Below are 22870 nucleotides of genomic sequence, written 5' to 3' on the forward strand. Positions count from 1 at the left end.
GATTTTTTTAAAGCCCAGAATCCCAGACCTCACCCAGCTTCCTATTATACAGTCTTCAGATTAATCACATTATTTTTGTAATGTATTTTCTCCTGATCTCAGCAAGCACTGGAGACAGGCACAGACAGATTGCCTTCAGAAAAAATAAAGCAGGCAAAGCAATACCTATTTATTGATCCAATTCCCCTTCACCAAATTGCACAAGTTTTTGAACTTTGCAGAGCAGTTAAGGGTTGCAACCCCAAAAAGGGGGGGGTCTCATTTGTTTTTGACACAGGTTGCTCTGTAGCACTTTAAAAGAAGCAGGCTCCTGTTTTTTGAAGTGGTTCTTTACTTCTTCTGCACTAGGCAGATGGCAGAAAAGGGGGGGGGGCGGGAATCCAAGCTGAAAAAACATCATGGCAAATCATGCCCACGGTTGCTTCTGCATTCAGACCAAAGGGGGTCCTCCTTTGGATAACAAGTGGAGTGATAATTATAGATTAGAAAAGAGCCAGATCAGCAGCTGCTGCTGCTTGCGTTTGTTCCCTGTTGTAGCTGACAGCAGTAGAGAACTTGGCAAAAACAGGCTTCCAGAAGTGGAAAGACACGTTAACCCCTGTGCTTGTCAGTCCGCTATGGTGAGGACTCCAGGGAGCAATTAAAGCCCTGATAGGCTGTGTGCCTAAGGTGGAGAGGGAAACAAAGTGACCTGAACGCTCCCACGCTTGGGGAGCGCAGAAGGCCTCAGATCATCATCTCCGTGTTTGAGTGATCTCATCAGGAGAGCAGGTTAGTCGATTTTTATTTTGATATCCCTCCGTGCTTGAGTTAACCTAAGTTAACACTTGAACAAATATTTGGGGGGGGGATTTTTAAACATGCAGCAAAGCCCCATTTACCTCGACCAGTCATGCTATAGCCTTTCTGTGCCTGCATGTGATTGACGTTCTTACGGTGTTTTATTTACACTTGCAATTCTAGGATACACAGTTACTGTACAACACACACAAAACCCACAGCAGTTATTTATAGTTGCATTAAAAGTACTGACTGTAGAGGCATTCGGTGGTTGCTTTTCACGATGGGGAGATTATTGTCTGTCTGTGATTATTTAATACTTTTTTTAAAAGCTTGCGTGATCAATTTATATGAGCTCATTACTTGGGAGGGTGTCATGGAAGGGCCTCAAAGGGGAAATGATGAATAGAGGTGGAAGTAATACTCCTTTCCAATATGAGTTTAAAAAATCTATTATTATTTTTTTATTTTTTTGAAAGGTTTGAGTTATAAATTGAATAAATAATATGGTTTGGAGGCTAATGTACAATCCCATTATCCATTATGTGTGGCTAATAAAACCATGCAAGTCTGCATGCAAGTAAATCCCCTTGAATTTTGTGGGGCTTGCTCCCAGGTTAAGTGTTTAGGGGATTACAGCCTAAATTCCACCATTTTCAGTAAAGCCAGATTGAAGCTCATGTCTTTGTTAGGTGGTTTCTTAAACACGGCCAATGCATACTGCCAATAGCATTGCAACTACTGCCTTTTGCTACTTTAGATCCCAACCGGCTTAATCAGTGCTTTGAAAATGTTTCAGCTAGAGATTCCACTAATGCAGGAATGTCCAACAGGTAGATCGTGGACGTCTGTGGTAGACCACTGGTAGATGACCCCAAAGAAGCTGCACAACTGTGGCTCCCCTAAAAAAAGCTCAACAACTTTGACCTGAACCCCAAGAAACTGCCAGTTTTTAACTCTGTGTGTAGATGGCAGTCTCTTGAGAGTTGGCCACCCCTGCACTAATGGAACATTTGCCTTAGTTGGGAAACACATCTCCTACTGCTGAGTCTACCCGGTGGATGGAAAGCTGCCTTCTGAGCAGCATGTTGAAACCCCGGTAAAAGTCCAGAGGGTCTATTGGTATTTCTATGCTCGTTGCAGCGTCATTGCTAATGACATGTTAGATTGGCATTATAACAGCTTGAGTTACGTAGAATATATTTTGTCTATTAGCAGGGTTGCCACACAATTGCAGGATCCGGTGTCTCTTACAGAATTCATAATTTACAGCATATTGTTATCCCTTGGAGCTACGTAGCTTGGGAAAATGTAGGCTATGTCTGTGGAAATCACAGCAGGCATCCGGATTGTACATGCTGTGAATACTCTGGTAACACTGTTCCTTGTGGTGGCTGCTGTGATGCTGTATGTCCAAGTTGATATTCTACGTAAAAAAACCTGAGCTTAAATCCTGGAAAGAGGGGCCTGGTGGATGAGTAGTTCCCAGATCCAGCAGACAGCTGGATTTCCTGTTCTGGGTGGGGTTGCACTTTCTCTGAAGGAGCAGGGACGCAGTCTGTGGGTACACCTTAGCCACCTCTGTCACCAGAGGCCAAGTGACCTCCATGACCAGGAGTGCTTTTTACCAGTTCCTGCTGGTATGCCAGCTGCAACTATTTATGGACCACAGAAGCCTGACCACAATGGCCCAGGCACTGGTAACCTCAAAGCTTCATTACTGTAACACACTTTACGTGGGTCTGCCCCTGTATCCCTTCTAAAAGTTTCAACTAGGGCAAAATGCAGCTGCCAGACTGTTCACAGGAGTGGCTTACTGGCAACAAGTTACTCCGCTCAGTAACTCTGCTGAGAGAGATGCGCTGGTCGCTGATTTGCTACCCAAGCAGGTTCAAGGTGCTTGTGTTAATTCACAAAACCCTAGTCAGCTTAGGCCCAGATTACTTTAATAATCATCTGATCCCTTCAACGCTACCACATGTACTGAGATCTTCCGATGGGGCAAGTGTGGTAGTCCCCCACACCCCTGAGTTTCAATTGTCCTTCACTAGGGAGTGGAAGGAGGCATTAGTGTGGCCTGTGGAACACCTTGCCAGTAGAGGTTTGGTGGGACCCACTCCTCTCTTCTTTCAGACCCCTTTTTTAACCAATGATGCTTTCTCGATCTTATAATAGCATTTTTATGGATGTTTTTTCTGATTGCATTCTTATATGTAGTATACCGCCTTGGTGTATATTTTTTAATGAAAGTGTGGATTATCAATACGCAAATAAATAAATAAAAATTATACGGGTTACCTGTTGTGTTTTGTCTTTCCATTTTCCCAGGAGCAACCAGCAGAGGCGATGACAGTCACATACTCTAGTAAAGTAGCAAATGCCACCTTCTTTGGGTTCCACAGATTGCTTCTCAAGTGGAAAGGAAGCATCTACAAACTGCTTTACAGAGAATTTTTGCTCTTTGCTTTTCTCTACACGGCAATAAGTCTATTATACAGGTACTGGAGTTTTTTTTCCCCCACCTCGTGAAAAACTTTGTATTGCAATCTTTCCTTGGATAATGATGGAGGGATCTGCAACAAAACGTTTCAGTATGTTGTTTTCTGTTCAGGATGCAGTTGTAGCCAATCCTGCCCTTTCTCAGGATACTCTGTTCCAGGGATGTGTAGCCCTCCAAATGTTGTTGGGAGTCCTATCAGCTCAAGCCAACATGGCCAACCACGCTGAAGGATGATGGGAGTTGTCATCAAGCAACATCTGGAGGGTGAAAGATTAGCCACACCTCCCAGTTTTATGGCTCCCATCCCCCTCACCAGCACTCAAGTGATCTGTGGCCTGAACTATTCCCCCGCCGCAAATACATGGGTTCGTTCTCCTCCACAAGTAATTTATTTACTTCTCCAAACCTGAATTTCCCCCAGGTCTGCTTGTATCTTCTTGTAGAAGGATGGTGCTATCTAGGCCACATAAAGATTGGTACTCAAAGACTTGAAGAAACATGACTATGTGGGACACAATCCACTAGGATGTTCTCCTGCACAAGCTCTACTGAAGGAGCTATGCAATATCACTATTTAATCTTCTTAAATGTATATCCTACTTTTCTCATGGAACCCGAGACAGCGCACAAGAGGTTTCCCAGGGTCTACCCATCCAGGCACTGACCAGACTCAGACCCGCTTGGCTTCAGCAAGAGCATACATGGTCCAGGATCTCTTGTGCAGCCCCCATGCCTCCTGTTCCAATAAGGAAGCTGATTGCCTTGCAGTTATCTTGGGAGTCACTCCTACACCGACTGACAATGAAATGGAAAAGTCTCTGATATTCAACAGCAAAACAAAGCTACATCCCTTTATGAAGACAAATACTCAATTATAATAATATGTCAATAGGAGAGCTATAGTTTCCCCTCCCCCACAGTTAGTAATATATTCTAGCAAAAACAGACCCATTTATGTCTTGCGATGGTTTTTCCTATCAAATTTCTGCAAGTAGAGCTTTGAGTGTGGGTTGCTTCCTAAGGTGTCCTTGGCCAGAGCTTTGGGTTTCTTCAGAGTTGGATCACATGACAGCTTCTCCAGGGACATTAGACTGGCCCCATCTCTGATGACAGTTAGACAGGCAGCAAAAATGTTTTATAATGCTGCATGCTTGCAATGGTTTTTTATTTATTGTGCTCTTGTTTGATCTGTAATTTTCTGTTTTAATTTTGTTGTTGAATTTTAATTTTGTTATCGTCTTCTTGTTCACTCCTACAGGGGGCCCTAGTTAGGAATGAAAGGTGGTGTAAAACTGTTTTATAAAAAGGGGGGTGCAATCTAGCCAACTTTGTCTTGTTATAGATCTTTTGGGGAATGTCCTGAATATTAATGAGAGTCGTTTAGATGCAATCTGCATAGTTTGATCTGGGTGCTGATATGGATTTAGAGTTTGCATCTTTCACAACCTCCAAGATTCACAACCTGCATAAGCTGTTATGGCCATTGTTTGAATGATTCCCCCTTTCCCACCACGGATTATATAATCAGATCTCTATTTTTAATGGGCTGTATTATTACCGTTATACGGAATTGTGTTGTTATAGAAATATTGTCATAATGCACTGAATATTTCTCATTTTCACCCACGTTGCTAAGCAGGGACAAGCCTATACATGTCTGCTGAGAAGCATGCCCCAATGAGTTATATGCCCGGAATAATAGTTGTATAATGCATTTCATTCTGCATATCTGAGATTTTTCCATTCACTTGTCAGTCTCGGAGCAGTGGCTTTTGTCATAATTGTGAAACACACAGACGAGCTTCCTTATCACCTCCTATGCAGTAAATTACTATTAATACTAGTATTCCTGCTTGCCCATATTATATTCTTAAGAGGGAATTAACCTGCTCTTTATACAAAACTAATTTGAAAAACTAATATCTTTCTCCCCCCCCCCTTTTCTTTTGTCCTTGCAGATTTTTTCTTACTGGTAGCCAGAAACGATACTTTGAAAAACTGGCCATTTATTGTGACAAATATGCAGAACAAATCCCAGTTACTTTTGTGCTTGGTGAGTATATACATATATATATCCCATAATTACCATGACTTCGTTTAGGACTTCACCACTAACCTTGAAGCAGGGATGAGCAGGAAGACGTTTGGGATCTACTGGATAGATCTCTGGGTGAGTCATGGTAGATTGGCCCAGATTTCTTACTCCCAAATTGTTTAACAATATTAACTGCACATCATATGCACCAGGGTTGTACAGCCAGTAGGCAGCTTAGTTCACAAGCTGCTCTGATGCTGGTACGATCACAATGTCAGTACCAGTCTGAGGATGGGAGACATGCTAGCACTAGTTTCTCCCCATTTACCAGGGCTGGCAGAGTGTAGCATCCGCTCCAGGCAGTTGCTTTAGGGTATCATGAAAAGGCAGTGAGTTGTTATTTAAATTATTAGGATTGTATTTTTACTGCTTGGGAGGAGAAGGAGGGGAAGTTCTTGTGGAATTTTCTGCCTCTGTGCCCAAAATAATATGGCTGGTCTTGGGTGCTGTGCACCTTGAATTGTGGCGTGGGAGTAGGAATGCACTTGCTGCTCTGTCGTGATATTTTCCTGTTGAATACCCCAGTCAAGAAATCTGACTTCACAAAAGAGCTACAGCAGTGGTGGAAAACCTCCTTTGGCCCTCCACACATAGGAGCCAACTCCTAGGGGTCGAGGTGCTTTCAATCCCAATAAAATATTTGAAGGGCCCGCCCCCCCCTAAAGTTGATGGACATTGCCATTCAAATGGTGTGTGTGTGCCACATCTTGTGATCAATTATGCATGGCAGGGCTTCTTCCCCCCCCCCATATTTTGTTCAAGTTGGCACCCCTGCCTCCAGATGTTACTAGACTGCAATTCCCATCAGCCCTAACCATTGTGCTTCCTGACTAGGATGGGTGGGAGTCCAGAAGCAACTGGAGAGCCACAGGTTCCCCACTACTGAGTTATAGGCCCCAGCCCTTTCCATGACGGAGTTGTTGTAAGCCTAGGTGCACATTTTTTAGAAGAGCCAGAGCTATGTGATGATTTGCAGCAACGAATGTGAATCGGGATCTTTCAAAATCTCCAGGCTTCTATGTTACTTTGGTGGTGAACCGTTGGTGGAACCAGTTTGTAAATCTGCCGTGGCCAGACAGACTTATGTTATTGATCTCCAGTACTATCCAGGGGAGAGACGAGCACGGCCGCTTGCTCAGAAGAACTCTAATACGTTACGTGAATTTAACGTCCGTCCTCATCTTCCGTTCAGTGAGCACAGCTGTCTATAAGCGATTTCCAACAATGGACCACGTGGTAGAAGGAGGTATTTGTCCATTTCTTTTCTTCTCCATCTCAGCCATGTCACATGTGGTCATAACTGAGCAGGGGCAGAATCTTTTGACGTATCAAAAGCATATATATAGACAAGGCACAGGGCCACATCATCAGAAAGAGAAGCATCACTTCCGTCCTTATCCTGGGAGTTGCCTTTCCAGTTAGTAAGTACTTAGGGTGATGCATGAACCATGGCAATCATGCTAAATGTAGCATTATAGGAAATGGGATTCCACAAGCAGGTGCAGTTTTAAGAGCTTAGATTCAAAATGGTAGATTCAAAATGGTAGAAGCCCAGGCACCTCCTTCCCAAAGCCAAGGGAGCTTCTGCCCAGTTTTGGGGGGAAGGCGTGACGCTCACACACACAACAACCCCCCCCCAAAAAAAATTGTCCTCAGAAGCCGATATCTCTGGCTCTAACTGTTCCCCTACAAAAAAATTCACCGCATGTCTCTGCTATCCTCCACATTCTGCAGCAACGGCTGCCTCCAGACCAACCCCAAAGGTGGCTTGGGACCACCATATATATGCAGTACACAGCATGAGCTGTTGCTTCTCTTTCTTTCAGGTGAAACTGACAGTTTTTGGTTTTTTTAAGTACACCTTGGATACAGTTTGGTTGGGCCATTGAACGTCATATAAAACTGCTCCAAGAGCCGATTCGTCACCCTTGTTTTAGACATAACGTTTGATTGTACGAAGGGGTTTATGGTCATCCTTTTAATAATAGATGAGTACAAGCAGAAATGAGTAAGGTTGTTTGGTCACGTGCTTCAGAGGATGCGCTTTCTGAACATATATAGGAGATCCAAAGCCAACTCTATTTCTTTATAAACAGGTTTTATGACACCAGAGGAAAGGAAAATATTTGATGAACTTAAATCTCCCCACCTTAAATACTGGGTCCCCTTTGTCTGGTTTGGAAATTTGGCAGCGAAAGCGCGACAGGACGGAAGGATCAGAGACAGTGTAGACTTGCAGACCCTTTTGATCGTAAGTAAGCCAACACAGCTTAACGCCATAGGGGGTGAGATGTGCTCTTTCTTATACATGCCTGTTTTACGTATATAAACCATAGTCCTGTCTCTTTCCATTCCATTATATCATAGTGACTGGGTTTCATCCTACACTACAGTACACTAGGGCCAGCCCTAGATCAGATGACACCCCAGGCAAGGCATCTTCACATCCTACACTTCCATTGGTTCGCATTTCGAATGCCTTATTTTCATTGCATTTGTAGCCTGTTGCAGGGCTGCTGTCAGGCTTGAGTGTGGGGCAGACAAAGTGCCCACTAGTGATTCCCCTCCTATGCTGGCAAGTCTCCTCTGGCTTACCTAACAGCAGTACTAGGCAATTGGGTCTGGGAGCCGCCATTTAAATTTCCCACAATGCCCTCGTAGTAGTGTCATTCTAGGACTTTGTAAGACATTAAAATTGCTGTTCCTGGTCCCAGGAAACATGAAAGGTGTGTTCCAAAAATACAGTGTTATATTGTCTCCTGTCATACACAAGTGACCTCCTCTTGCCTGTAGCAATGATATGATTTAAAGTTCAACTGAAAAATCCAGGATATAATTGCATAGTTCAGGCTGCAATCCTATCCACAGATACCTGGATGGAGCAAGCCTCATTGAATTCAAGGGGACTTACTTCTGAGTAGACATGTATAGATTGCACTGTCAATTTCATGAAATGTTACTATTTGGCTTTAAGGTTCCAGCCTTAGGGTTCTAGCTCTAAGATCTGCCATCCCCCTATGCAATCCACTGCCTAAACCAATCCTGCTCTGCTACGCTGTGACATCACATCAGTTAAACCAATTGCAGCCTGTTACATCACTATTACTACCAAGCTCCACCATGCTAATAATAATAAGAATGAAGTCACATTCTCTTCAGTGACCACATCAACTTTGTGTTCGTGTTTGTTTGTTTTCCACTTAGGAGATGAATCGTTATCGATCATGGTGTAGCCTGCTATTTGGTTATGACTGGGTTGGAATTCCCCTAGTGTACACACAGGTATCTAAGTGAAACCTTTTGTCAATATATAGAAACAATGTTGAATGGTGGATAGAGATGGATCTTGGGATGCTGAAAAGTTTAAACTTAAATGTAGTGTATATTCAAAGCCTGAAAGGTTTGTGTTTCTCCCTCCACCTCCTCCTGCTTTCACAAATAGTTGATTCCATGAATGGGGATCCTGTGGCCTTCTAGACGTTGCTGGACTCCAACTCCCAGAAGCCCCAGCCAGATTGGCCAATAGCCAAGGATGGTGGTAGTTGGAGTCCTCAGAAGGGCCTCAGGTTCCCCATCCCGGTTTATTCACTTCTTAGGGCTGAGGTGGAATTGGAGACTCAATAAAGACCAAACCTAACAGCCCAACTTGGAGCTGCTCTCCCTCTGCCATGTCACATTTGTATCATCTTGCATGAGAATGTATTGCACTGTAGGTGGCCAACAGAACTTTGCACGTTCACTGTGTAGGTCTAGAGATAGAGATAGATAGATAGATAGATAGATAGATAGATAGATAGATAGATAGATATGGCACACTTCTTATACAGTAATAATATCCGTAATAGGGACGCAGGTGGTGCTGTGGTCTAAACCACTGAGCCTCTTGGGCTTGCTGATTTGAAAGTTGGCGGTTCAAATCCATGCGACAGGGTGAGCTCCTGTTGCTCTGTTCCAGCTCCTGCCAACCTAGCAGTTCGAAAGCAGTGCAAGTAGATAAATAGGTACCACTGCAGTAGGAAGGTAAACAGCATTTCTATGCGCTCTAACTTCCGTCATGGTGTTCTGTTGCGCCAGAAGCAGCTTAGTCATGCTGGCCACGTGACCCAGAAAGCTCTCTGTGGACAAACGCCAGCTCCCTCGGCCTGAAAGCGAGATGAACGCTGCACTCCATAGTCGCCTTTGACTGGACTTAACCATCCAGGAGTCCTTTACCTTTTACCTTTACCTTATTATATCCATAGCAGTATCTTAATGTGGCCTTAATTCATTTCAGGTTGTAACACTTGCTGTCTACACCTTCTTCTTCACGTGCCTGATAGGACGTCAGTTTTTGGACCCTGAACAAAACTATCCAGGTCATGATTTAGATCTTTACATTCCTATCTTCACATTGTTACAGTTTTTCTTCTATGCAGGATGGCTAAAGGTAAATTGCTACTATAGATTTCCAGCGTGTTCGGAATTTTCTTGTGATTTTTTTGTTCAGATTCAGTGAGTAAGATTTCTTCCAGCCAAGTCAATGGAAGTAAAGGGCCCCTTTAAAAAGCTATCTATACTTTTATTGCTCCTCTCTTTCCCTCCCCCTCCCCCATTCCCCTCTCCCATTCCCTTGCAAATCTGCTCTGGAAAATCTGCTCTGGAAAGTCTGTCCTGTCACTCAGATAGAAGCCCATTGTAGTCACACAAGGTCACCACTGGACACAGCCCACTGTGAGCTTCATGAAGCTCAGCCAACAGCATCATATCTGACATCCATGTCTCATAGTCCAAGCTAGGCTAAGATAAAGTAACAATGATAATCAGACTGCTTTTTTCTATTTAAAAAATATTCTATAAAGCTTAAAAGCACACCGCTATGCTTCTCAGGCTTGCAATCTGAATAGACGCAATTACAAAGTAAAGGGGATAGAGAGGGACACTTAGCAATTATTCAGCATACAGCATCACATAGTGATTTAGGCAGTGCTTTTTTCTGGGGGGGACGCAGGGGTACACATACCCCAAAACATTTTGTGAATCTAAGTTGGGCCTCATTGAGGAGCAGTATTTCAATATGAGTAGGAAAATGAGAGTACCCCTAAACACTTTTTTAGGGGGGGGAAGCACTGGATTTAGGTAATACCAAAAATATATAGCTATCCAATGTGCTATGTTTCTTATAATGATCTGAACACATTCGCACTGCTGAAGGTTTGGTATTTACGATGACACTGCGAGCAGCATTTCTGGATTAGAGGCTTCTTGCAAACTCCAAGTATTATGCACAGCATCCTGCCCACACCAATGTGTAGCTTGTAGCTCAACTATGCAAACAGCCCCACTATCAGCAATGCAGGTTTTGGCAGTTTTATACATAGCCTACTATAAATTGCTGCAAGTGTTATTCTGTCTCTTGAAATCCCACTGAGAAGCCTATGTACGTGGTGTATAGAGGAATCTGCCAGCCTTGGATTTCACAGACCACTTCATCAACTGTAGTAATGAGGTGGGGGGAGGGCTTTAAGGCTGCTTTTAAGGGCAGTAGCCCACTCAATGGTGCTTACAAGGTAAAAACAAAATAGTACATAGACAGAGAAAGAGGCAGAGACAGAGACAGAGAGATATGAGTAGCCAGAGCTTCCTGCTTCTACCATAGTGGATGTCACAGATGAAGAGGGAAGTTGCTCTCCAATCATTGTCCTACAATGTACAGTGGTAACTTTGTTCTCAAACTTAATCCATTCCGGAAGTCCGTTCCAAAACCAAAGCATGCTTTCCCATAGAAAGTAATGCAAAACAGATTAATCCGTTCCAGACTTTTAAAAACAACCCCTAAAACAGCAATTTAACATGAATTTTACTACCTAACAAGCCCATTGATCCATAAAATGAAAGCAATAATCAATGTACTGTACTAAAAAATAAATAAAACAGTATTGTAGATGATAAAAATAAAATAAAAAGTATCTCTTACTTGCACTGATGATAGCCATTGTTTGGATGGGGGGGCTTTTATCCATTTCCGCAGTCATACAATCAATCAATTAGTAGCTGAACTGGGTTCCACACAGTCACAAAAACAATTTAACCAAAAAATCCTCAAAAACAAAAACGCAAAATAAACAGCAAAAACAAAAGCGCCAAATGCAGTGGTACCTTGGTTCTCAAACGTAATCCCTTCCAGAATTCCGTTCGATTTCCGAAATATTCAGAAACCAAGGCATGGCTTCTGATTGGTGCAGGAGCCCTGGAAGCAATAGCCAACAGCCAAATTGGACGTTCAGCTTCCAAAAAATGTTCAAAAACCGGAACACTTACTTCTGGGTTTTCGGTGTTTGGGAACTAAGGCATTTGGGAACCTAGGTACTGCTGTATATGCATCTCCCCACTCTTACCAGAGCTCCATAATGCCAAGTACACCTCATTGCAATAGACCATCCTTGGAAAGACAAAAGCATACATGGCTGTGGAAAAGCTCATGACTCCCCGAAAGGGTACAGCCACTGTATCAGATGAAACCTTGCCACTGCACAGGGGTGGGGAATGTGCGCAACTCCCTGATGTTAGTCTCCAACTCCCATCAGCTCCAGCCAGCATGGCCAATAATGAAAGGCAATGGGAGTCATTTAGAGGGCCTCAGACTCAGCATCCCTGCCAGAGTAGACTCCTGGCCAGGAGCAATAGGAGCAATCAATGCTGAACATACACAGGGCCTCCGTGATCTGTAGGGCTGTGACGGCCCTTTCAGAAGCCATTGCACACAGAGACACTGGTGCAAACAAATAGTTCGTGTGCATGCCTGTCTCCCAGGAGTCCGGTGAGAGTTGTTAGCTAGTATGGGCCTGCCCACAGAGTTGTGAAGACGTACCTGGGGACGAGTAACATACTTGCTTTTTCCTCAGTGCCTCGATAATATCTGCTTAACCTGTACATTAGCAAATAAACTGATTGCTGCAACAAAACAGTAACCCTCTGCTACTATCCTTCTCCAGAGAAAATTGATCCTCTAATGGTGACTATTTAGGAACATCAAAGCATATATGAAGTAATAATAATTTTATTATTTATACCCCGCCCATCTGGCTGGGTTTACCCAGCCACACACACTGGGTTTCCCTAGTATGTTATGTTTATATTGTAATTCTCACACATCTTAAATCCTAGATATGGGGCAGGTTATACATTTTAATCAGACATAGAATCATAGAATTGTAGAGTTGGAAGGGGCTACAAGAGTCACCTAGTCCAACCCCCTGCAATGCAGGAATATTTCCCCCCAGTGTGGGGGAAGTAATAAAAAATCACAGCCCAGTCCAATTTCATCATAAGAACTTCCTAATGTCACAATGCAACTAAAAAGTAGCAGCACTTCCAATCTCCCAAAGTCCCGAAGCAGCTACATCACAAGTCCTTCTTGCAAGTACGGTCATACCTTGGAAGTCAAACGGAATCCATTTGACTTCCATAACGTTTGATAACCAAGGTGCAGCTTCTGATTGGTTGCAGGAGCTTCCTGCAGCCAATCGAAAGCTGTGATGGATGTTTGGCTTCAGAACACTCACTGCCGGTTTTCGATTGTTCAGGAGCCAAAACGTTCAGCAACTAAGCTGTTTCAGGTCCAAGGTATGACTGTGCTCACTGGGTCAAACTCTCCCCTCACTCTCTGACAATATCTACAAAGCAGACCATGTCATAGTGAAATCGCAAGTAGGAATACACCCTCTGCTGCATTTTAAATCAAAAGGTTTGTTGCGGTTATGCTGCTGGCCCCGGGAATGATGTTAAAACACAAGTTACTGCCTGATACGACAATGTGAAGAACGCAAAAGAATATTATGTTGATTTGTTAACCAAAGAGAAGTGCAAAAATAAATAACAATGTACACTATAAAGCATTACAGCCTGGAAGGAGAAGTTACAGCACAGCTCCAAAGGTATTATGCAAAGGTTCCCTCTACAAATAACAAAGATACATAAAAATAAAAGCATTCTCCTCCTGTGAGTTCTATCCTCACTGAAAATAAAGGTTCTATGAAGTCTTAGATGAAAGGGACATTTGCATCTACTGATGGCACCGAATACAAGTTAGTTTGCAAAACAGGTTATTTGAAATCATTGTCTGGCTGCCAGTCATTGCTGTTATGTATAGGACAACAGTCCCCCTCACATGAGGCCCTTTTAATCCTACTTTCTGTTGTCCTGGATTAGTCACTAATCTGTTCAGTTCTCATATCCAGGAATCCTAAAATAGCACTTAATTGTCCTGGTTTGCATTTCTTTTCAGACTGTGATATCATGTGCCACATTGCCCGTGGCAGATGAGCCAACGCAATGTTTCCGCTTGTAGTCACTCTCCTTTATATCTTCCACATTCATTTAAGGATGCCCTGCAATGTGATTTCTTGTTCACAGATATCTGCCTAGCTAGGTAGTCTAGCAAGTCTCATTGTCCTACTTCTGTAGCATCTAGATACATAATTGTTTGTAAAATCGTAATTAATCTTGAATCCACTGGGTTCGTGCTGGGAACCACTGCACCTTTGAGCCAATACTTCTGCCATCACAGGATGGTAAGATAGGCCCAATATAGACCTTTTCATCATGTTAGCCCAGGAAGTGACATAATGAAGTAACACTTTCCTTCCTAAACCACCCATCTTCTGCTTTCGCCGTCATGAGCAACTGGGCTTTCAGGGTGATATTGGTCATGCAGCTACTATTATGCCATAAGATCCACTGTCCTGTAATATCACATATGAGCTTTAAGTACTGATGAAGCCCAGGATGGCAAAACAAGGCCAATATTCTGGAAATCCTTGTGTAGACTCTCTGTAAGGATTTTGTGGAACTGTAACAACCTTTCATGTGGATTTTTTGGACTTTACGAACAGACAGATGGAATAGACACCATTAAACAGATGGACCTTATGCATGAACTGACTAAAGTATGATCTGATCCACTGGGTCTTCTAATTTGTTCGTTTGTTGAACTTTATAAGTTACTTCTGCTGCAATTTATAATTTGATACTATGAACAGTATACCTTATTTATCTAAGAACACAGCCGGTTACGTCTCACGTACTTATTGGGTCTGTTAAGCCCCAGCACGACTGACGAGGGATTTGGATTCTTCTACCCATTCCTCTTTGTAACTTGCAGAATCTGTCAGATTTATCAAAGAAAACCCAGCCTCTTTGTATACTTTACCTCCCCTACTCCAACAGATTTCTCAGTCCAGTAGATCAGGTGCCACGTGCTGCAAAATCCACTTGGGAAAATGTGGAGATTGCATAATCACCTATCAAAAGCATTGGCCTTACCCTCTAGGGGACTGTGCATTAGTACAAATCTGTAGCATAAATATCTTTTGATATTTCAGTTTTTGGTGATATACTTATAAATACGTGCAATTCTAATAACAGGTTGCTGAGCAGCTTATCAACCCATTTGGTGAAGACGACGACGATTTTGAAACAAATTGGTGCATCGATAGGAATCTGCAGGTGTGACTTTTCTTGCTGCCACTGACAATTATTTTCTTCAGCTCTGCAGCAATGTAATTTTTTTAAATTTTCTGCCATGGATAAGATTGCTTGATGCCCTCCTCCCACATTTCACAGATTAGACTACAGACATATTTTGAACACTTATTCGCAAACTCCACTTCAACACATTGCTGAAGGCTCTTCACTGTCTGCCATGTTCATTTATTTTGCTGTGACTGATTTCGGAGCTAAGAGGCTGATTGTTCTCTTGGCAAAAGTACAGAAGAAACACATCATTACCCTACAATATGCTATCATCAAGAGTTCCAAATATTTTTTTTGCTGCAGTATCTGAAATGTCAGGCTGCATGGCTCTTTAGTGTTCATATGCATGCATTTTTCCTACAGCAGGTACTCTAGACCCTAGCAAGCACTCTGGCCAATGGTGGCGTTTTCTCCTCTGAGGTTGTCTCACTTTCCTCTGGTTTTGGCCATTGGCTAGTCTGGACAGATTGTAGCTTAAAGCTACCAGAAGGGAGCTCTTTTATGCATGTTCAAAGCCCTGTGGGAGCAGATCCGCCCTACTCCAAACAGCAACCACTTCACATATTGCTTCTGAAATGCCCACCTTTCAATATAATTTTGTCATATGGTGCAAGGAACTGCTGCTTGGGAAAAATTAATGACAAGGTCATGTTGGGTGTTCTGGGTATGAATAGTGCAGTTCTCTCTATTCTCTAGATTGTGGTCCGAGTTTATTGCGCCTAAAACTGTGTTGCAAGCTTTCTAATTCACGGCCATTGTTCCAGGTTTCACTTCTGGCTGTTGATGAAATGCACATGAATTTACCCAGAATGAAAAAAGACATTTACTGGGATGATTCCTCTGCCCGCCCGCCCTACACATTAGCAGCTGCAGACTCCTGCATTCCATCTTTCCTTGGATCCACCATCGAAATGCGGTACGCAAGTCTGCGGTCTCCTACCATAGTTAAGACAGGGTCAAAATGGTTCCTCGTGGCCCCAGTTTGTTTCATCATTAACAGCCCAGTCCTAAAAGAATTCAGGCTTAGACATACCTAATTATTGATAGAAGATACCAGACTATTAAGAACATAGCTCTTTGTCTGATCCAGTAGAGCTCTTGCTATCTCATGCAGTCTCTTGTTTCCAGTCACCAGGCAAGCACATGAGGGCAGCAGCACTCTCTCACTTGCTTCCAGCAAGTGGTATTCTGGAGAACATTGCCTCCTATCCAGTGTAGGCAACCTTTAGCACCACAACTAGTAGGCAAATTCATGTTAGAGGAAGCTATCGGTGACTACTAGTCAGAATAAACGACAAGATATTGTAGTTTATTACAAGATGAAAACACATGTAAATAACTAAAACAAATCAGCGGAACAATAACCCACCCTTCCCACAGACACATATTAAAAGCCTGCAGAATATTAACCCGCCCGAGGCCTGGTTGAAGAACGTTTTTGTCTGATGTCTAAAGATGTATAATGAAGGCACCAGGCGAACCTCCCTAGGGGAGAGCATTCTACAAATGGGGAGCCACTACAGAGAAGCCCTGTTCTCGTGTTGCCACCCTCAGGACCTCACATGGAGGAGGCACACCAAGATGGGCCTCAGATGATGAGCATAGAGTCTGGGGTGGTTTATATGGGGAGAGGCAGTCCTTGAGGTTGGGCTGTGTTTTTTTATGTTTCCCTCATAGAGTTACCCTCCCAAAGCTTTTGTTGTACTTCTGTAAATCCTGGGGGGGTTGCAGAAGTTGCCTCCCTTTTCTTCATGGATGATGCCTCCATGTGTGGATGGGGCCCCATAAGGATCCACACGCTAAGAATTGAGTTCATTGTTAGCAAATAGGGATAATAACTGCTTTCATGTTTCAACTTGCAGCCTGACTGATAGCCAGTTCCTCCATGGAGAAAACTGGCCCCGGAATAACGATAAACCCAGAAGGCAGCATTCGATGCTGAGAAAAGTGAAACGGTTCCTGAGTGTCCGTGAAGGCTCTCCTGCCCCAACAAGACGGTCCTACCAAAGGCAGTCGAGTGAGAACTCTGTTTTCTTCCCCTCTCAAGAAATGCATCACATTGGCAAGTTGCTAGAAATGCACTCCAGGGGGAGAAATTTCTCCTCAAACAGCATGAAAAGCCATGAGAGGGGGCACGGGAGCATGGATCTTGGAGTCATTAGAGAAAGCAGCAAGAATGAAGGTCTGGAGACAGGCTACCAGTCCGGTGCGGAAGAAAGCCTAGCTAAAATGGACTCAGCAGTCGTTGAAAAGATGGTTGTTGAAAATGAAGGCAGACTGAATTCACAAATAAACAGGGACATTAACATCCTGACAGAAGAAGATTTTGACAATCAAAGTGAGTCAGAGACTGATTCCGAAGAACCTGTGATGACCCACTGTGCCCCGCTGCACAGCTCTCCCACAGATTTGCTCATATCTCCTTCAAAAATTGCACCACCTCATATGGGATCCAGGCAACAGGATTCATCCACTGGTGCAAAACAGGAAAAGGAACCTCTCACCCATCAAAGCACCACATCCAGCACCATGCCAAATGATCAAATGTGGCAATACCCAGATGTTTTTACTCACCATGCGGCACCTAGGACAAATCCTGAATCTCTTTCAACAGAGTCTGGGACAATGCATGGAGAAGGCAGCTTAAGTACTGAGAGCACTCCCACTTCTTCTCCTGCTGCTGCTACTAATACATTTGACATAAGCCACTTACCGGAACAAGTGGATGCTAGAGAAACTGATATCCTTTATATCGTTGAGTGTAGCAATGAGAAAAATAAAGGACACCTCTGACAAATTGGAGAGCGCCAAGATCTTGTGCTGCTGACTCATGCCACGCAGGGCATCTATTTTTTAACAGCTCACCTCAGGACAGGCAACAGCTTGCAGACAACATTATGCTTCGCAAAAGCCTCAATATTGATAATACAATTTGAAAATATTTAATCCTATCTTGGTTTAATTATTCTGGGTAATTTAGCACAAACTGAACAGGTAAATATGAGATACAGGTGGGGGGTGTATGTGTGGGTGTACACAATAAGATGACCATACAGGTAAGCGCGCCATTTATGCACGTTCAATATGTGTGCGACTGTGTATACAACCATTGCACCGAACCCGGAAGTGACCCGGAAACGTCATAAAGATGTCATTGAAATGTCACTAAAAGGGCAGAATGGGGGTGGAGTGTTTGCAGGCTTTTTTCAATGAGTTTCAGTTATACACAATTTCACCGATGCGTGTGTTGCCTTGGAACGTAACCCTTGCATAAACAGGGGGCTGCCTGTATCTCAACTGGTGTTGGAGCTTCTTTAAGAGCCACAGATAAGAAGGCAGTGGCAACATTCAGCAGGCATATTTCTGCCCATTACTGAGACATTGTGACTTGAGAAGGGTGAAGATTCCACCTCTGAGTCCTGTCCATTCTGGCAACTGGTTGACATTTTACTGGTGCATTTCATTCCGTATCATTTCTAGCCTGTTTTGCTACTTAATAGGTAGAAAAGAAATAAGCTCCTAGAACTTCCCATCAGTCACTATGTCATGGTCTGGTTCATGGGCAATCGAAGTCCCGGCAGGGGACGTCAGGACTGGGGGCAAGATGGTGGGGTGGGAGCAGGAACGGGCGTCCACAAGCCAGGAGTCAAGAAGTCAAGGGTCTGAGGATCAAGAAGCAGGGAGTCAAGAAGCCGAGGTTCAAGTATCAGGAAGCTAGAAGCCAAAGGCAGGAAGCATGTTGCTATGGCAAAGAGCTGAAGGGAAATGCTGACCTTATAACCCTTCCCAGCTCTTGCCACCAGGTGCTGTGAGTTACCAATCGGCCTCACCTGTGTGGCCACACCTTGCCTCTTCAGAACAAACTTAGGAAGGCCCCAGTCCTGCAAAATCCTATTGGTCACAGGGCCTGGCTCCTGCACACACACCTGACACACTAGCCTTATCCTCCGTGGTTAATTGTTGCTTAATCACATAGAGCTACTAGCCATGATGGTCTCACTCTCCTTCCACAGTTAAGAGCCAGTACTGCTTCTGAATACCAGCTGCTGGAAACTGCAGGAGCAGGTGGAACTCTTGCGCTTGGGTCCTGCTAGTGGGTTTCCCATTGGGGTATCTGCTTGGCCACTGTAGAACAGGACGCTGGGCTGGGTGACCCATCGCCCTGATCTAGCAGGCTCTTGTTAAGATTGCATGGAGAGGGCATGGCATTGCTTCCCATTGGCCCTGCCCCACCACCGAGACCACTGCCAGCTCCACCTCCATGCCATGTTGGAGAAATGTCTGCAATGGGGAAGCCTGGTGAATGTGTGCATAGCCTTTCCTTTGATCTCCATTTGCCTGTGACAGCGATGGAAATGGATACTGTAATCTCCTCTTTCTGTGTGATGTTTCCCCTGCCGTAATAAATTGTTCTTGCTACTGCAACATGGGATCCAGTCACACTCCTTCACTCAGTTGCAGAGATTGTTACAGTTCCACCCCTTCCCGCTTTATTTATTCCACACTGACTATATTGTGTGGATGGGATATTGCACTACAGTCACTCAAAGGCAGCGCTGTTCACAAAAGGTAAAATGTGGCATGCTTTGAAACAACCATTACTTTCCCTGTTGCCTTAAGAGCCATCCTTTCCCCTTCAAACTGTGAACAAATAAATATGAGTTGTCTTTGTTCGCTAACACTCTGGCAGGTTTGGCATTTCGCAGAATAAGCCTCTCACAGTTCTGACACCAGCGTCGGATCATCAGTTTCTATCAGCCTTCTTAATTAGTGTGACATTTCTGGTGATGTTTTCAATTAGAAAGTGCCACAGAACTATTTCAGCGACCTTCTTCAACGGAAAAGAAAACCGGTTCGAAAACACACGCAGGAAGCCTCGAAAAACAGCATTCGCTTGTGCAAATATTATGAGTATTATTTGCTTGAAGTGGGATATCATTACAATGACTTCATTTCTCTTCAATTGTCCTTTTAATAACTAACGCCTTTCAAAACTTTTCTTTCTTGTTGTTAGTAAAATTGTACTCAGATTTTTAATAGCTAGCTCAACAATTATAGAAAATTTAGGAGCCAATTGACTGGAAAGCTCAGGAACCAAGAAGACCAAAAGAATGGGGGGGAATGATCTAGGAGACCACTGTAAGCAGATGAAAACATTAGCAGGATTCTAATAACTCTTGTATGTAGCAAATACTAAGGTTGATATGGAGAGATATAAAATGTGGACTATGAAATAATATGCAGTTGAGAAGGTGGACAATAGGACCCATGGAGGGGAAGGTGGGAAGTCTAGAGATTTGGGAAATATCTCTATTTATGGATATGTAATTTGTATTGTTATAGTTCTATACTTGTAAAATCAAATAAGAATTATTATTTTTAAAGAAAATTTAGGAGCCAAAAATAGTCCTAATGATTAGCACTACGAGAGTTACATGATCTTACTTTGGAGCAAATAGAGAAAGTTGCCTATCAACGCAGTTGCATATATCAAGAGGTTCCCAAACTGGCTCATGGATCACCAGTGGCCTGAGAGCTCCATGCTGGTGGTCCACAGTGTGAAGAACAGCGGAAACAGCAGCTGCTCCATCATAATCTAAGCCTAAGCTTTGCAGTGTAGCTTGCCCCCCCCCACGCATGTCGCGTGGATAGCAAAACAGCCAGCATTCCCCTTATCTCTTTTTCCCAGCTCTAGCTGCAGTGGCTGTGGAAAACAGGTAAGCGGCATTCTCCTCAGGATGTACACCCATTCTAGACCACATTCACTTTATAATATATTTAAAGCCCTCTGATACCACTTTAAATGCTTTCCACAAAGAATTCTGGGAGCTGTAGTTTGTTATGGGTGCTGGGAGTTGCTAGGAGACTCTCAGTATTCCCCTCAGATAGCTACATACCCCAGAATGGGTTAATGATAAAACCCCTCATGACAGGGAACTGTATGTATGAAGTGAATATGGCCGCTGTGGCCACTTCCACACTATCTCTGTGCATGTGCATCAAGCGACTTTTCAGGCACACAGTCAGTCAGAGAAATTAGGGCTTGACAAATAGTGTCACAACTATTGTCCTTCCCCTCTTATGCCCCCCAGGTGTCCTTCCCTCCTCCCCCATTTTGCAGCTCGCTTTGATGCCCCCCCCCCCGTCTCACTGTTTGAAGCAGAAGTCTAATTTTCCCCTCAACAGCCTGAACACTCTTAATATGGCTGGTGCCGTTGAGAGACACAGGGAAACTTTAAAGTGAGGTTTCTCTCTCCCCCCCTCTTTTCCCCCCTCTGTATTTTTGTTGGAAGTCGCCCAGAGTGGCTGGGGCAACCCATTCAGATGAGTGGGGGTATTATTATTATTATTATTATTATTATTATTATTATTATTATTATTATTATTAAAACCAACCATGGAAATCAAGTCCCTTCAAGCCTCACTTCCACTCAGCATATGAACTTGCCTTCTTGCTGCTCCACAGCATCCCATGGCTGGGCAATTACCTCCTTCCGTCTGCCATGTGGACCACCTGAGGGTTGAACGTCACAGCAGTTGCCAACTGCGTTCTGGTAGGAAGAAGGGGATGGACCTCCTTTATATCCACCCAGGAGCATTATTGCTTTTGTGACATCACAGGCAGCCCACAGCCAATGGCAGTAGCTGTGGAAACATCATCGTGACCTCAGCAAGACCTCACAATGGTGGATGCAGTTCAGCAGCCTTTATCTGCACTGGTACCAGAGAAGACATTTTGATACCCAAGGCAGAATCCAGCCCAATGGCTGCATCCCCTTGTAGTGACTATTCCAGGGGCTGAGTGCCAAGAGTGGGTAAAATAATGGTTTTTTTAAAATGAAAAATTAACAAACAATAAAATTGAAGTGAAAAATAACCAGTGTAGATGATAAACCAACAGGGTACAAATTAACAGGAATGAAACATTTGGAAAGGCCTGGTGTCATGAACAGGTTAGAGAGTCCAAAGTGCAGGCAAAGGAGGCAGGAAGATGATCCAGAAGAAAGGACCGGTGATTTGTGGGGTTCTGTGCCATCCATGAGGCAGGGGGAAGAGGAAGAGGCTGGGCAGTCAGAGACAGAAGAAAAAGCTGCAGGGAGGCACAGAGGTGGAAGAGACAGTCCCAAAGAGAGTTGGGCCGTTAAAATCTCCTTTGTCCTTCTCCCACTGTCTGTAATATAAGTAAAGGTATAGGACTTTTGGACAGTTAAGTCCAGTCAAAAGCAACTATGGGATTGTGGCGCTCATCTCACTTTCAGGCCGAGGGAGCTAGCGTTTGTCCACAGTTAGCTTTCCGGGTCATGTGGCCAGTATGACTAAACCACTTCTGGAGCCACGGGACATCGTGATGGAAACCAGAGTGCGCGGAAACGCCATCTACCTTCCCGCTGCAGCGGGACCTATTTATCTACTTCCACTGGCGTGCTTTCGAACTGCTAGGTTGGCAGGAGCTGGGCAGAGCAACAGAAGCTCACCCTGTCGCGGGGATTCAAACCACCGACCTTCTGATCAGCAAGCCCAAGAGGCTCATTGGTTTAAACCACAGCGCCACCTGCATCTGTATCTGAATGCAAATGACATGTGGGGGTAGTGGGGCAGATGAAACAATGATGTTTGAATCTGCACATGGGAATATCAACTAAAAGAGGAGTTCTCACATGATCCGTGAAGCTACATTTAGGGTGGTTATCCTTCTGGCTGAAGTAAGAACTGTCCTGTTTGTAATAACAGGATTCCTTCAAATTTAAATATGCTGTTTATCTCCACCAAATATCTCCAGTCAAATTAGGAGAATGCAATGAAAGGAAGAGGTGTAAATCAAAGTTGGCAGCAAACACTCCATTACATTTGGATTTTCCCCCTTTTATGCCTCACAACAATAGAGACATTTCTTTGTATGACAGAGTTAATGTCCTCCATTCCCTTTTCCCACAGCATAAATCCGCAAGAGGACACAAACAGAGTGAATTCATTTGCAAATGAAA

At 43.8% G+C, this 22870-nt stretch overlaps 2 protein-coding genes and 1 long non-coding RNA gene across 4 annotated transcripts in view; 2 read left to right on the forward strand and 1 right to left on the reverse strand.

Moving 5' to 3' along the window:
* The window catches only part of RAB3IP (RAB3A interacting protein), a 49510-nt gene extending 28065 nt beyond the window's left edge, over window positions 1–21445 (reverse strand). The window contains exon 1 of the mRNA XM_083463632.1: window positions 21334–21445. Coding sequence (XP_083319758.1) covers window positions 21334–21359 — 26 coding nt within the window. The 5' untranslated portion in view covers window positions 21360–21445. The remainder of the gene's footprint in view (window positions 1–21333) is intronic.
* Window positions 1–22870, forward strand: part of LOC310687984 — a 159575-nt gene that overhangs the window by 127811 nt on the left and 8894 nt on the right. The window lies entirely within an intron of this gene.
* On the forward strand, window positions 308–17836 carry BEST3 (bestrophin 3). Of its 2 annotated transcripts, XM_083463522.1 has the most exons (10): window positions 309–771; window positions 3109–3278; window positions 5239–5333; window positions 6388–6621; window positions 7472–7626; window positions 8580–8657; window positions 9649–9801; window positions 14778–14858; window positions 15650–15801; window positions 16748–17836. In XM_083463522.1, the coding sequence occupies exons 2-10, from the start codon at window positions 3127–3129 to the stop codon at window positions 17676–17678; spliced, it is 2031 nt and encodes a 676-aa protein (XP_083319648.1). In that variant the 5' UTR covers window positions 309–771; window positions 3109–3126; the 3' UTR covers window positions 17679–17836. The 2 variants fall into 2 exon arrangements, with proteins under 2 accessions (XP_083319649.1, XP_083319648.1); XM_083463523.1 differs by lacking the exon at window positions 14778–14858 and having other exon boundaries at window positions 308–771.

The sequence above is a fragment of the Podarcis liolepis genome (assembly GCF_965112155.1).
Source record: "Podarcis liolepis genome assembly, chromosome: 10".
NCBI classification, from domain to species: Eukaryota; Metazoa; Chordata; class Lepidosauria; order Squamata; family Lacertidae; genus Podarcis; species Podarcis liolepis.